We start from the raw sequence: 14,188 nt of genomic DNA on the forward strand, positions 1-14,188 counted from the left end.
TTGAAAATGTCACATTTCTCTCGCTGAAATGCTGGGGGTGTGTCCACTGGAGGAGCTATTCTTCTTAGGACACTGCAGTGACTTCCATTCATTTGGTCAAACTTAACCTTAACAATAACCAGTTAATAAACCTTTAAAGGTGCATTATGTAATAAATCTAAATCAACTGGCCATAAAATCCTCCTAATATGTCACAGAGACTCAGGAATAATGTTCATATAACAAACTGAACTCACCAACAACAACAGTACAGACAAAATATTTGCATTAAAACAAATATTTTGCAGACTGCAAATCATGTTTATGTTTTGAAATCGTGTTTTGGCATGTGGCGCCACCTACCGCCGTCTACCAATCATTGCAGTCAGTAGAGTCTCTGCTGCCGAGCAAACCACGGGTTGCCAGTTACGTCAGAAAACGAAACCTAAAAGACCTCGGTATTTTGAATTTGAATGTAGTAACCGTTTTTGGCCACATTCTTACATATGGCACCTTTAACCTAACAACAATTCATATATTAGCCCCAGTTCCTTAGGAGTGAGGTTCTGCTTCTGCAGGACCAGGTTTTTGTCTCCATGAGGACTACAGGTCCTGACAAGGTCAGTGTTTATGCCAGAATAAAGGTTCTTAACCCCTTACCTTAATCCAACCCTAAAACCAATCTTAAATCCCTTTTGAGGGTTAAGACAGAATGTGAGGCCGAGCCAAAAATGTCATCCCTACACTCTTAGAAATAAAAGTGCTACGTAGAACCATATAAGGTTCTTCGGCTCGTCCTCATAGGAGAACCCTTTTGGCTCCAGGTAGAACTTTTTTTTTTATAAAGGTTCCACCAAGAATCCTTTTACAATCCTTTGTTCAGGAAAGGGGGTTTTAAAGGGTTCTCTGGATCTCTGGCGTTACCAAGAACCCTTGAAAAACCCTTTCTTCAGGAAAGAAGCAAATGGTTCCACGTAGACCCTCAGCCCTTGTAGAAGAACACTTTTGGAACCCTTATTTCTAAGAGTGTAGGGTTTATACATTTCTTGGTCCTCACATAGATACTCATACAAGTATACTATGCACACACACATACAGTCTGATCTTTAGCTTTAGGTCATTTGAGGCCTAATCCTTCACAGGTTAATTCTACGCAGACAGAGGTTTTTATGTGAACTGGACCAGGAGGAGATGGACATTAATAAGGTCTGAGAAGAAGGATATAAAGATATGAATGGAGATGAATGAAAGAGCGACTCACCCATCTGTGTCCTGGAAGTTGACGTTGACTTTCTTGGCTGAGCCGAGGAGTTCTGAAAGAGAAGAGAAAAGTAGAACATGAACATGATGTCTATTTTTAAGATACAGACGACACGGTTGGTTACTGTAGTGGTTCGCACTCTTTGCTGCCTTTGCAGCAAGGATGACCCGGGTTTGAGATCCATGCCTTTCTGCATGGAATTTGCATGTTCTCCACATGTGTCTGCGTGGGTTTTCTCCGGGTTCTCCGGGTTCCTCCCGCAGTCCAAAAACATACAACATGGGGTTGTTTGTCTCTACATGTGTCCCCGTGATGAACACATCACTACGCCTATTGCTTTATCTCAACTGAGATTGACACAACTCCCCCCCGCGATCCTCATGTGGAGGATGAAGCATTAGAAGATGGATTTGTATATAACACAATGATATCATTGTGTAATATACAAAAAAAAACATAATTATTACACTTTTCCCCTGAAAGGAAAAACTCGCTGGAGTCATACGGTCGTGACATTTTACCTCGCCTACTGTTTCTCAGTAAAAGAATCATCATTTTTCCTCCAGCACGAGCTCCTGTGATGATAATATGTGGCTGTCATTCATGGTTACATCACTCAGCGTGTCGCCCCGGAATAAAGCTGAGATTTGAAACTGGCACTGAAATAAGCTAAATGGGCTACATCACCAAATGGTTATGAATTAAAAAGATCTGTGTTTATTTTGTATTTATTTACATTAAACTCCCCTGTATATGGTTAAAAAACATTCACTAGCTATGTTATTTTACGCAGTTAAAGTGATGTTTGTGGCCAGGTTTTCATTTGAAAGTTTATTAGTTGTACTTTAAAGGTGCCATATGTAAGAATGTGGCCAAAAATGGTTCCTACATTCAAATTCAAAATACCGAGGTCTTTTTAGGTTTCGTTTTCTGACATAACTGGCAACCCGTGGTTGCTCAGCAGCTGAGACTCTACTGACTGCAATGATTGGTAGACGGCGGTAGGTGGCGCCACATGCCAAAACATGATTTCAAAACATAAACATGATTTGCAGTCTGCAAAAGATTTTTTTTAATGCAAATATTTTGTCTGTACTGTTGTTGTTGGTGAGTTCAGTTTGTTATATGAACATTATTCCTGAGTCTCTGTGACATATTAGGAGGATTTTATGATTTATTACATAATGCACCTTTAAAAGGTAACAGTGCATACATTTCGTTATTTTTCTGTCACTCTGTTTGGTCTTTCTGAACAGAAATGATGCAAAACGGGCTCTGTCAAGCAATACTATCAGCGACACTGCAGCAACGACAGCATACGGAACACAACAAACGCAGCAGGTCACATGTGGATGTCAGAGAATCAAGTCAAATAGAACATTTAAGTGACTTTCACCCACATTATTTTTGAATGATCTTGTCTCCTGTTAAATATAAGCCTGCACGCTCTCTTTCTCTGCTTTCACTCTTATCCCGCTTCACTCACACACACACACTCACACACACACACACACACACACACACACACACGCACACACACACACACACACACACACACACACACACACACACACACTCTCCCTCCAGGGTGCAGGAAACAGGACAGTCCCTCTATTGTGCAGGAGACAGCTCCCAGCGCCACTGAGAGAGGAACATTGATTTCCTAACAGGCTATTTCTGGCCGCTAAATGCAGGGATTCACTCTCACACACACACAAACATACATAAGAACTCTAATACACACACACACACACACACACACACACACACACACACACACACACACACACACACACACACACAAGAGCCAAGAGCTTTCAAAGGCACTATCTACATCCTGTGTGTTTGGACCAGGGTGTAATGCCACAGAACCTGATATTCACCCACTAAGATAATATATGCATTACAGTGAGATTTAGGAGTTTCTGAAAAGTCATGTTATTCACATAGTATTTTCAAACCTGTATAAAGTCAATGTGAGTTTACTTTCACATCAGCAACAGCATTCTGCTAAGAGATATTGGACTATTGTCATTCATTTGACATTTACACTGATGTTACACTCTTAGCAATAAAAGTGCTAAGTAGAACCATATAAGGTTTTTCGGCTTGTCCTCATAGGAGAACCCTACTTGGAGGGTTCCACCAAGAACCCTTTTAAAACCCGTTATTCAGGAAATGGGATTTAAAGGGTTTTCTGGGTCAAACTGGTTCTTACTGGAACCATTAGTGTTATCAAGAACCCTTGAAAAAACCTTTCTTCGGGAAAGGGTTTTTCCGAAGCAAATGGTTCCAGACAGAATGTGAGCACCAGACAAAAATGTCATCCCTACACTTTTAGAAAAAAAGTGCTAAGTAGAACCATACAAGGTTCTTCGGCTCGTCCTCATAGGAGAACCCTTTTTGGCTCTAAGAAGGTTCCATCTGGAACCCTTTTGGAGGGTTACACCAAGAACCCTTTTAAAACCTGTTATTCAGGAAAGGGGTTTTAAAAGGTTTTCTGGGTCAAACTGGTTCTTACTGGAACCATTAGTGTTACCAAGAACCCTTGAAAAAACCCTTTCTTCGGGAAAGGGTTTTTCAGAAGCAAATGGTTCCAGACAGAATGTGAGGACCAGCAAAACATGTCATCCCTACACTCTTAGAAATAAAAGTGCTAAGTAGAACCATACAAGGTTCTTCGGCTCGTCTTCATAAGAGAACCCTTTTTGGCTCCAGGTAGAACCTTTTTCCACCAAGATCCCTTTTAAAATCCTTTGTTCGGGAAAGGGGTTTTAAAGTGTTCTCTGGATGGTTCTTACTGGAACCATTAGTCTTACCAAGAACCCCCTTTCCCGAAGAAAGGGTTGTTCAGAAGCAAATGGTTCCAGGTAGAACCGCAGCCCTTGTAGAAGGAACCCTTATTTCTAAGAGTGTAGCCTACATAATAAAACTATTACCTTGATGTTACTTATGAAATAACATGATTTAACTGCTTTCCTTTAATACAAAATCACTACCATATTATTACCATGTTGTAAACGTAAAGTAAAACCCTTTTATTTTTTACACGTGTTAAGTAAAATGACAGAATTCTGACTTTAATCTCAGAATTCTTAATTATTTTGGGCTATTAAACATGTACATGTTAAAGTGTGTAGTGAGAGATTTAAAGGGCCAGAGACACAAAAACATAAGGGACTTTTAAATAAACCAGGAGACAGATAGAAAAGAAGGGAGGAGATAAAAAAAAAAAAAAAAACCCTTTTTCCATCTTTGAAGTCATTGATAAGTGCTATAAAACACACCAGTCTTTGTTTATGGTCTTCACCATGTGTCTCGCACTCACTATCCACCATGACCTTTCCATCCCATAACCTCATGACCACCAACCATCACACGTGACCTCTGTTCTCCATGTGTTGCTGTTATGTCACAGGGGGGAGAAAAAAAAAAGTGACACACCTTATGGAACCACACACACACACACACACACACAAAAATCCCCTCATGGTTTCATTTGTGACACAACAGTTTTGAAGAGACAGTTTTTCCACTTTGCGCATCTGGTTTTTTCACAAGTTCCACAGGGAAAATAATCCACCTTGGACTCTATATTTTCTCTCCGTTTGACGGTGGCAGTCTTCCCGAAGCTGCCTCGTCACCGTGTCATCGGGTGATATCGTCACGCATTTTCCACAATGCTTCCACCCAAACGTTGATCTGTCAGGTTTTCCATTCTCAAGAAACAAACTGAACTGATTCGTAACAGGTGTGAACGAATGAGGACGACGAACAATGACTTCGCTGTTCGGGATTTGGACTCTGAGCGACAACATGGCCGTCTTAAGATCGTGTCCCCTGCTTTTTCCTCACTATCAGACCCTCTTTTACAGCTAATAACAGTGCTTGTTTTTTGCCGCACCAAAGTCCATAGAGAAAATTAGTGTTTTTAGCACGTGGGGATAGAGGAGCTGCTGGTCTAATGCTATAAGTTAAATAAGTTTGTGTCATTTATTTAAGCCAAAACAAGATTTATTAAACACAGAAGTCTAAACTCCCCAGTTTATGGTTAAAAAACAGCACTAGCTATGTTATTTTAAGCAGTTAAATGTGATGTTTATGGCCAGGTTTTAATAATTATAAGTTTATTAGTTGTACTTTAAAGGTACAGTGTATAATTGTTGCTGTTTTTGTGTTACTCTATTTGGTCTTTCTGAACCGAAATGATGCAACACGCTGTGTCAAGCAATACTATCAGCAACAGTAACATACGGAACGCAACAAACGCAGCATGTCACGTGATGCTTATGCAAAGATTTAAGTGAAATAGAACATTTAAGATACTTTCACCCACATTATTGTGAACACATCTAAACTCCTCCCGTATATGGTTAAAAAAACATCACTAGCTATGTTATTTTAAGCAGTTAAATGTGATGTTTATGGCCAGGTTTTAATTTGAAAGTTTATTAGTTGTACTTTAAAGGTACAGTGCATGATTGTTGCTGTTTTTGTGTTACTCTGCTTGGTCTTTCTGAACCGAAATGATGCAACACGCTGTGTCAAGCAATACTATCAGCAACAGTAACACACGGAACACAACAAACGCAGCATGTCATGTGATGCTTATGCAAAGATTTAAGTGAAATAGAACATTTAAGATACTTTCACCCACATTATTGTGAACACATCTAAACTCCCCTGTATATGGTTAAAAAAACATCACTAGCTATGTTATTTTAAGCAGTTAAATGTGATGTTTATGGCCAGGTTTTAATAATTATAATTTTATTAGTTGTACTTTAAAGGTACAGTGTATAATTGTTGCTGTTTTTGTGTTACTCTATTTGGTCTTTCTGAACCGAAATGATGCAACACGCTGTGTCAAGCAATACTATCAGCAACAGTAACATACGGAACGCAACAAACGCAGCATGTCACGTGATGCTTTTGCAAAGATTTAAGTGAAATAGAATATTTAAGATACTTTCACCCACATTAATGTGAACACATCTAAACTCTCCCCCGTATATGGTTAAAAACATCACTAGCTATGTTATTTTAAGCAGTTAAATGTGATGTTTATGGCCAGGTTTTAATTTGAAAGTTTATTAGTTGTACTTTAAAGGAACAGTGCATGATTTTTGCTGTTTTTGTGTTACTCTGCTTGGTCTTTCTGAACCGAAATGATGCAACACGCTGAGTCAAGCAATACTATCAGCAACAGTAACATAAGGAACGCAACAAACGCAGCATGTCACGTGATGCTTATGCAAAGATTTAAGTGAAATAGAACATTTAAGATACTTTCACCGACATTATTGTGAACACATCCAAACTCCTCCCGTATATGGTTAAAAAAACATCACTAGCTATGTTATGTTAAGCAGTTAAATGTGATGTTTATGGCCAGGTTTTAATTTGAAAGTTTATAAGTTGTACTTTAAAGGAACAGTGCATGATTTTTGCTGTTTTTGTGTTACTCTGCTTGGTCTTTCTGAACTGAAATGATTGCAACACGCTGTGTCAAGCAATACTATCAGCAACAGTAACATACGGAACGCAACAAACGCAGCATGTCACGTGATGCTTATGCAAAGATTTAAGTGAAATAGAACATTTAAGATACTTTCACCGACATTATTGTGAATTTTCAGCTCTCTCTCTCTCTCTCTATATATATATATATTTATTTTATTTTTTATTTTTTAACGTCTCTAGCAGTGGATTGACAACTCCCGAGTGCCATTCTGTAAAATCGCAGATTCTCTCAATGGGCTTTGGTGCAGACAGTAAGTGGTGTAGAAAACTTCAGTTTCCAGTTGGAAGAAAAGCCTGTTTGACAGTGAGAAACAGCAGTGCATGCGCGCATTCTATAGATAGTGTTAACTTAAACAGTGACGGACTTTCTTTAGACGTTTGTTAAACCAGCTCTAGTTTCCGTCTCTGACAGCAGCCTTGTTATCTGTGAGAGCTGCAGCATCTACAGCTCCTGTGTGGCTCTGCATAAACTGCACTTGACGAAGTGTTCTTATCGGACATAAAGGGCCAATTCCAATTCCTATCTTAACCCTCAAGCTCAACCCTTAATCTTAACTGGCCCTCAAAACCAAGTGTTGAGGGTTATTTTGTCACTTAGAAATGGGACACCCCTTAAATGCAGATACGTCTTCAGACTGTAGGGGGCAGAATAATGCGAAAGCTTCAACTCCAAAAATGAAGAAGAAGAACATTTACGTCAGGATTATTTATTACGATCCGTTTGTCAGTCAAGTTATTAGGTTGTCAGTTAGTTATAAGATGATACTCATACAAATACCACAACCACGGACATATTCAGCTGACAGTTACCACACACCACGACTTATTGAAAAGTAAACCATAGCAAACCATCGCTTGTCCGCACCGGCCGACTATTGACAAAAGATCGTAAAAAATAAAAATAAATGTTACGCAAAAATGACGTCAGTAATCCATAATATGGGCCTAAACTAAGATAATACAATGGTTTTCATCATTTTTATATCTCTATTAACAAAGAAAATACTTCATTTGTAGCGTACTCGCTTCGCTGCTTTCGGTGACATCTTTCTTATGTGAAAACACCCAATGCATTCTGGGTAGCCCTTGCTCCCAAGGGTGGTCTCGGGAAAATCTCAATATTGAGGGCGATACAGCCCTTAAACTTGCCCCTCAACTTAATTTTTCTAGGAATGGGGACAACACTTGCACTAGAGGGAGCACATTTTTGAGATTGAGGGTTAAACAAGGAATTGGAATTCACCCAAATAGACCCTGTCCTAATATTTTAAGGACAGGGTACTTTTAGTCAATGAAGTTAAAGTGAAAGTTGAAATATGTGTGTGTGTGTGTGTCTGTGTGTGTGTGTGTGTGTGTGTGTGTGTGTGTGTGTGTGTGTGTGTGTGTGTGTGTGTGTGTGTGTGTGTGTGTGTGTGTGTGTGTGTGTGTGTCTGTGTGTGTGTGTGTGTGTGTGTGTGTGTGTGTGTGTGTGTCTGTGTGTGTGTGTGTGTGTGTGTGTGTGTGTGTGTGTGAGTTCAGAGATGTTGGACAGCAGCACTAGCACAGAGTCATAACAAACAGTGAAACCATGGTTATGGAGAGGACAGCCAGCTGAGGACAGCCACTGCTTCAGAACAGTCCACACCCACAGAGCTGCAGTCTTATTAGAAGCGTGCACACACACACAAACACACACACACACACACACATTTACATGGATCAACAAGCTCACATATGCACACACTTGTAAAAAAAAATAAAAAAATACATAAACCATGTGTCCCTCTGTCTGTCCTTACAGCACACAGCTGCTGCAGCGGACAGTAGGTTAACTGGAGTCACCGTTAAAGCATCTGACAGCCTGGTGTTATGTGTTTGCTACCAGACAATATCTGCCAGCAGGAAGGACAGCATCTGCCCACTAAACTCAAACTGAAAAATAAAATAAACACACACATTTTAACCCGGTAAAAAAACATTTTTTTAAAGGTCAAACTTCCCTGGAAAAGCTCAAAGTTTTAAAAACATAATATCATTAAGTTAAAAATAAATGGTATTTAGTCTATTGGGGGATTTATTTTTTTATAAGAGGCTGTTTTTGAGTATATGCCAGTCACGATGTTGAAGGATAAAGCAAAACAAAACGGGGTTATGTAATCCGGAGAAAATGACCACTTCAACGACAGCAAATAATGTTTGTTTGTGTTATGTAATTATATGTAAATACAGTGAATATACCGTAGATATATATATATATATATATATATGTATATATGACAGGATAAGTGATGGGGAGTATCACGAGTGTGTAAAAGACAAAAGAAGAAGCGCGCACGGAAAACAGCAGCAGCTAATGCAGTATGTACAAAGTACATGCTAAATTATTCGCTGTGATCAATACCAAGTGGCTCTGAACAAGCATGAAATATTCACCACGTAACAAATGAGATATTAGACCACGGAGGAATCACACAGAGCACCATGTACAACGTGAACGAAGGTGAGTTTGTTCTACTCCATACATGTACCATGGAGCATGTACAGTCAACATGTATAGGTTTTGTTATATATATGTATTTTATATGTATTTTGTTATATATATATATATATATATATATATATTATCTTTTTTCATCATTGCAATTTTTTTATACTATTTTATACTAATTTCTATTTCTTTGTACGCACCATAAATCAATAATATTTATTTTAAATATAGATTATGTGTATAGATTGGGTTTATATGTATATATGCATTCTTATGTAAGGTAAAAGCACTTTGTAAACTGTTGTTTTTAAAGATGCTATACAAATACAGGTATTATTATTATTATTATTATTATTATGTACTGTAACTCTATATATAACTCTGAACCAGTCCTCTGCAAATTACTAGTATACATTATCCATAATAATCATAGGACATGAAACTAATTGTAAGGGAATTTATTTATAGTGTAACAGCAACACACAAGTTTAAGTGTCTTCAACTCATCACTGCAGTAGAGAAAGGAAATAAAAGGAAAAAATGGGAAAGGAAAGATACTTGAGCTGTGTCTGCCTTTCTCCTGAATCCCAACATTTCTTTCTTCTTCTTCTTCTTCTTCTTCTTCTTCTTCTCTCTCTCTCTTCTTCTCTCTCTCTCTCTCTGGCAGTGAGAATGGAAAATAGTACGTGCTGGATGCTGGAGTGCTCTGTTGCTCTGTGAAAGTAGACCTGTTGTCTTGGCCGTGATCGATCTGTGTCCCCGTTTCCATCCACTCGTCCGACTGTTCCCATCACCTCTCCGATCTCTTCCTTCATTTTCACCTCTACACTTCTCTCTCTCTCTCTCTCTCTCCCCAGTCCCACAAATATAGAAAAGTGACAGCTTTTATTTTCTTTCTCATGCAACTGTTTTGCACACGGTCCCTTGACTGTCGCACTGAGTTTCGACATCATCTGATATTGGTCAAAATCCCCAGTATTGGAAAAAGAAACACTTAGAATCACACAGTTTTTTTAACTGAGTCATTTATTGAGTCATGTTGGCTATTTATTTCGCCTAATATTGGCGTCAAACACACAAAAAAAGTGGTTTCAAGCCATTCTAACTAACAATAACTGTCATTACCGATTACTAGTTGGGCCTATCCATCCACCCATCCATCATCTACCACTTTATCCTCCACATGAGGGTCACAGGGCTGCTGGTGCCAATCCCACTCACACTATGGCGTCCAATTAACCTCTACTTGTTTTTTTGGACTGCGGGAGGAAGCAGAAAGGCCCTCGTTCTGCAAGGCTTCTGCAGCGATTAAACCACTAGACCGCCGCGTGGCCCCTTGATAGGTCGATATAAAGTCCAAAAAAGGCAGTAAAAATCAATCGGTCAATACTGTCCACTTGTGTCTCGTTTTCTCCAAACGTAGCCAATTTACCTTTAGAGAAACCATCAATATAAAATCATATGATTTGCACTGAGGGCATCAAAGTTGGTGTAGTGGTAGTGGTTGGTGTCCACAATCCAAAAACATGATCAGGTAAATTGGACACTCTAAATTGCCCATTAGTGGATAGTGGTTTGTCTCTATGTGTCCCTGTGACGGACTGGAGACCTGTCCAGGTTGTGTCATTTCAGCTGAGATTGACTACTATCTGAAAGTAGAAATCCCTGCTCTAGCCAGTAGGGGCACTGCTGAGTATGGGCTTTAACATTCATACACTTTGCAAGTCCCCAATTTGCTTAATATTAAAAAAAAATCACCAGAGTAATAGACTACATTTTAGCTCGATGTAAAGCATAAACAACAGGAGATTTTGAAAAATGTCCCCTGTTTTGCTTGGAGTCCCCTGTTTGTGAGTGTGTAATGACACCGAAGTCCCATGTTCTACTGGTTCACACACACAATGGCAGGCAGCTTCACATCTGAACCAAATACATGTGCATCATGATACTTAACTACTTTATGTCTACTATAGCTGGACCTTTATATTTTGTTTCAAAAACAATGAATTGTGTTACTACTACTACTATCAGATAGTGGAAGTCCCTGCTCCAGCCAGCAGGGGCACTGCTGAGTATGGGCTTTAACATTCATACACTTTGCAAGTCCCCAATTTGCTTAATATTAAAAAAAAAATCACCAGAGACATAGACAAGATGTTAGCTCGATTTTAAGCATAAACAACAGGGGACTTGGAAAAATGTCCCCCGTTCTACGTGGAGTCCCCTGTTTGTGAGTGTGTAATGACACCAAAGTCCCCTGTTCTACTGGTTCAGAACACTGTCGCAGGCAGCTTCACATCTGAACCAAATACACATGCATCTTGAAACTTATCTATTTGATATGTAGTTTGATGAATAGCCCTACTATTTTGGCACAGCACCCCAAGTGGTAGAAAATGGATGTTTGGATGGATTTGCACTGATAATTCAACCAGGAGATATTCATGCCTTCAACCCCCTCCGGGCCTTGAAATCCTCCACCTGCCAAACTAACAGGAAAAACTATCAGAGGTCCTTTTTACGAGGTCCAGGTGTATGATGGACACATGCACACAGTCAGCTGCTTCACATGATGAGTTATCATTCCCTGAATATACGTCTTGTTTTTTGCTTTTTTTGGACCCCGGTTGCACTTGCACAGGACCTCCTCCAATCTTATTTTCCTCCCGCTATAAAAAATAAACACACGGCCGCCCTCGTGTCATCAAATAAGGACAGGGAGCTTTGTGCGAGACGTCGTATAAGGACAGAGCAGCGGGTAAAGAACGGGAGCTCGGCCAACGTCGGCCTCTGTCTGCCAGATGTAAACACACACACGCGCACACACATTAAGTGCCGTATGTTACACACACACACACACACACACACACACACACACACACACACACATCAACACAGTGGCAGGCAGCTTCACATCTGAACCAAATATACGTGCATCTTGAAACTTATCTACTTTATATTTTGTTTCAAAAACAATGAATTGTGTTACTACTACTACTACTATCTGAAAGTAGAAATTCCTGCTCCAGCCAGCAGGGGCACTGCTGAGTATGGGCTTCAACATTCACACACTTTGCAAGTCCCCACTTTGCTTAATATTAAAAAAAAAATCACCAGAGAGTCATAGACTAGATTTTAGCTCGATTTAAAGCATAAATAACAGGGGATTTTGAAAAATGTCCCCTGTTTTGCTTGGAGTCCCTTGTTTGTGAGTGTGTAATGGCGCCGAAGTCCCCTGTTCTACTGGTTCACACACACAGTGGCAGGCAGCTTCACATCTGAACCAAATATACGTGCATCATGAAACTTATCTACTTTATGTCTACTACAGCTGATTCTTTATATTTTGTTTCAAAAACAATGAATTGTGTTACTACTACTACTATCTGATAGTGGAAGTCTCTGCTCCAGCCAGCAGGGGCACTGCTGAGTATGGGCTTTAACATTCACACACTTTGCAAGTCCCCACTTTGCTTAATATTTAAAAAAAAAATCACCAGAGAGTCATAGACTAGATTTTAGCTCGATTTAAAGCATAAACAACAGGGGACTTGGAAACATGTCCCCTGTTCTACTTGGAGTCCCCTGTTTGTGAGTGTGAAACACACAGACAGTGGCAGGCAGCTTCACATCTGAACCAAATACACATGCATCTTGAAACTTATGTACTCGATGTCTACTGAAGCTGAACCTTGAACAATGAATGTAGCCCGACTACTATCTGAAAGACTGTCTGGGGCTGCGAGCCATTCAGATAGCCAGCAGGGGCACTGCTGAGTATGGGCTTTAACACTCCTCACACACTTGCAAGTCCCCACTTTGCTTAATATTTAAAAAATAAATTAAAATTACCAGAGTGTCTTAGATATGATTTTAGCATGATTTCAAGCATGAGCCATTGGGGACTTGGAAAAATGTCCCCTGTTCTACACGGAGTCCCCAGTTTGTGAGTGTGAAACGGCACCAAAGTCCCCTGTTCTACTGGTTGACCAGTGCACACACACTAACACAGTGGCAGGCAGCTTCACATCTGAACCAAATGCACTACAGTGATTTATAATTATAAAAAGGGCCACGATGTCACACAATATAAGTAATTAGCATTAATAATTAATCTGCGTGTAAACATTACCGGGCAGATGGCCTGTGTGTGTGTGTGTGCGTGTGTGTGTGTGTGTGTGTGTGTGTGTGTGTGTGTGTGTCGGAGCTATTTGATCCCCATTGACCCTCCCTGCTTCCTCTCTCCTAAATACTTTCTAGTCTTGGCTTTCTACGCAGGTAACACACACACACACACACACACACACACACACACACACCATCTGCTCACTGCTCACACACAAATTCTTGGATTTCTATCCAATTAAAAACTTGCGATGACTTCCAATTATGTGGACAGCCTCTATACCCAAAGCCTTACTCCTAACTTTAACCATAACCACAATTTAAATAATAGTCTTAAACTCTTAAATTAGTTACTCAGAAATAATGTTTTGCCATATTAGGACCAGGTTTTGGTCTCCATGAGGACTTCTGGTCCTGACAAAGTCAGTATTTATGCCACAAAATGTCCCAAACAGTTCCAAAAACACCTTCCCACTTCACACTTCATCTCTTTTAGGGTGTGTTATTTGTATAACACATCAAAGCAGTTAAGACAGTTGCATTTTACAAAGTGGTGAAGCTGTCAAACACACAAATACTGTATATTTTCAGTACAGTCATTACAAGACAGTCAAGAATTAGGCTGATAAATCGCACACGAGCGTTGCTGCTGGGACTCGGTGTCCTGCCAACACGTGAATCCAGCCAGTGATTGCGCAGCAGTGGGAACTGAACGAGGGTAATTTTGGTGTTAGTTCCACATCTGCTGCTGCTGCTGCTGCTGCTGCTGCTGCTGCTGCTGCTGCTGCTGCTGCTGCCTCCTCCATCCAAATAACCACCAATTAGACAGAAGC

General features: G+C 39.9%; 1 protein-coding gene across 1 annotated transcript in view; it reads right to left on the bottom strand.

Annotated features, from left to right (window-relative positions):
* The window catches only part of caskin1 (CASK interacting protein 1), a gene marked incomplete at both ends in the record, with an annotated part of 137,574 nt that overhangs the window by 67,222 nt on the left and 56,164 nt on the right, over nucleotides 1-14,188 (bottom strand). Inside the window, one exon of the mRNA XM_083897004.1 lies at nucleotides 1,241-1,292. Within this exon, the coding sequence (XP_083753130.1) occupies nucleotides 1,241-1,292 (52 nt within the window). The remainder of the gene's footprint in view (nucleotides 1-1,240; nucleotides 1,293-14,188) is intronic.

This window comes from Microchirus variegatus, assembly GCF_963457635.1.
Source record: "Microchirus variegatus genome assembly, chromosome: 10".
Classification (NCBI taxonomy): domain Eukaryota; kingdom Metazoa; phylum Chordata; class Actinopteri; order Pleuronectiformes; family Soleidae; genus Microchirus; species Microchirus variegatus.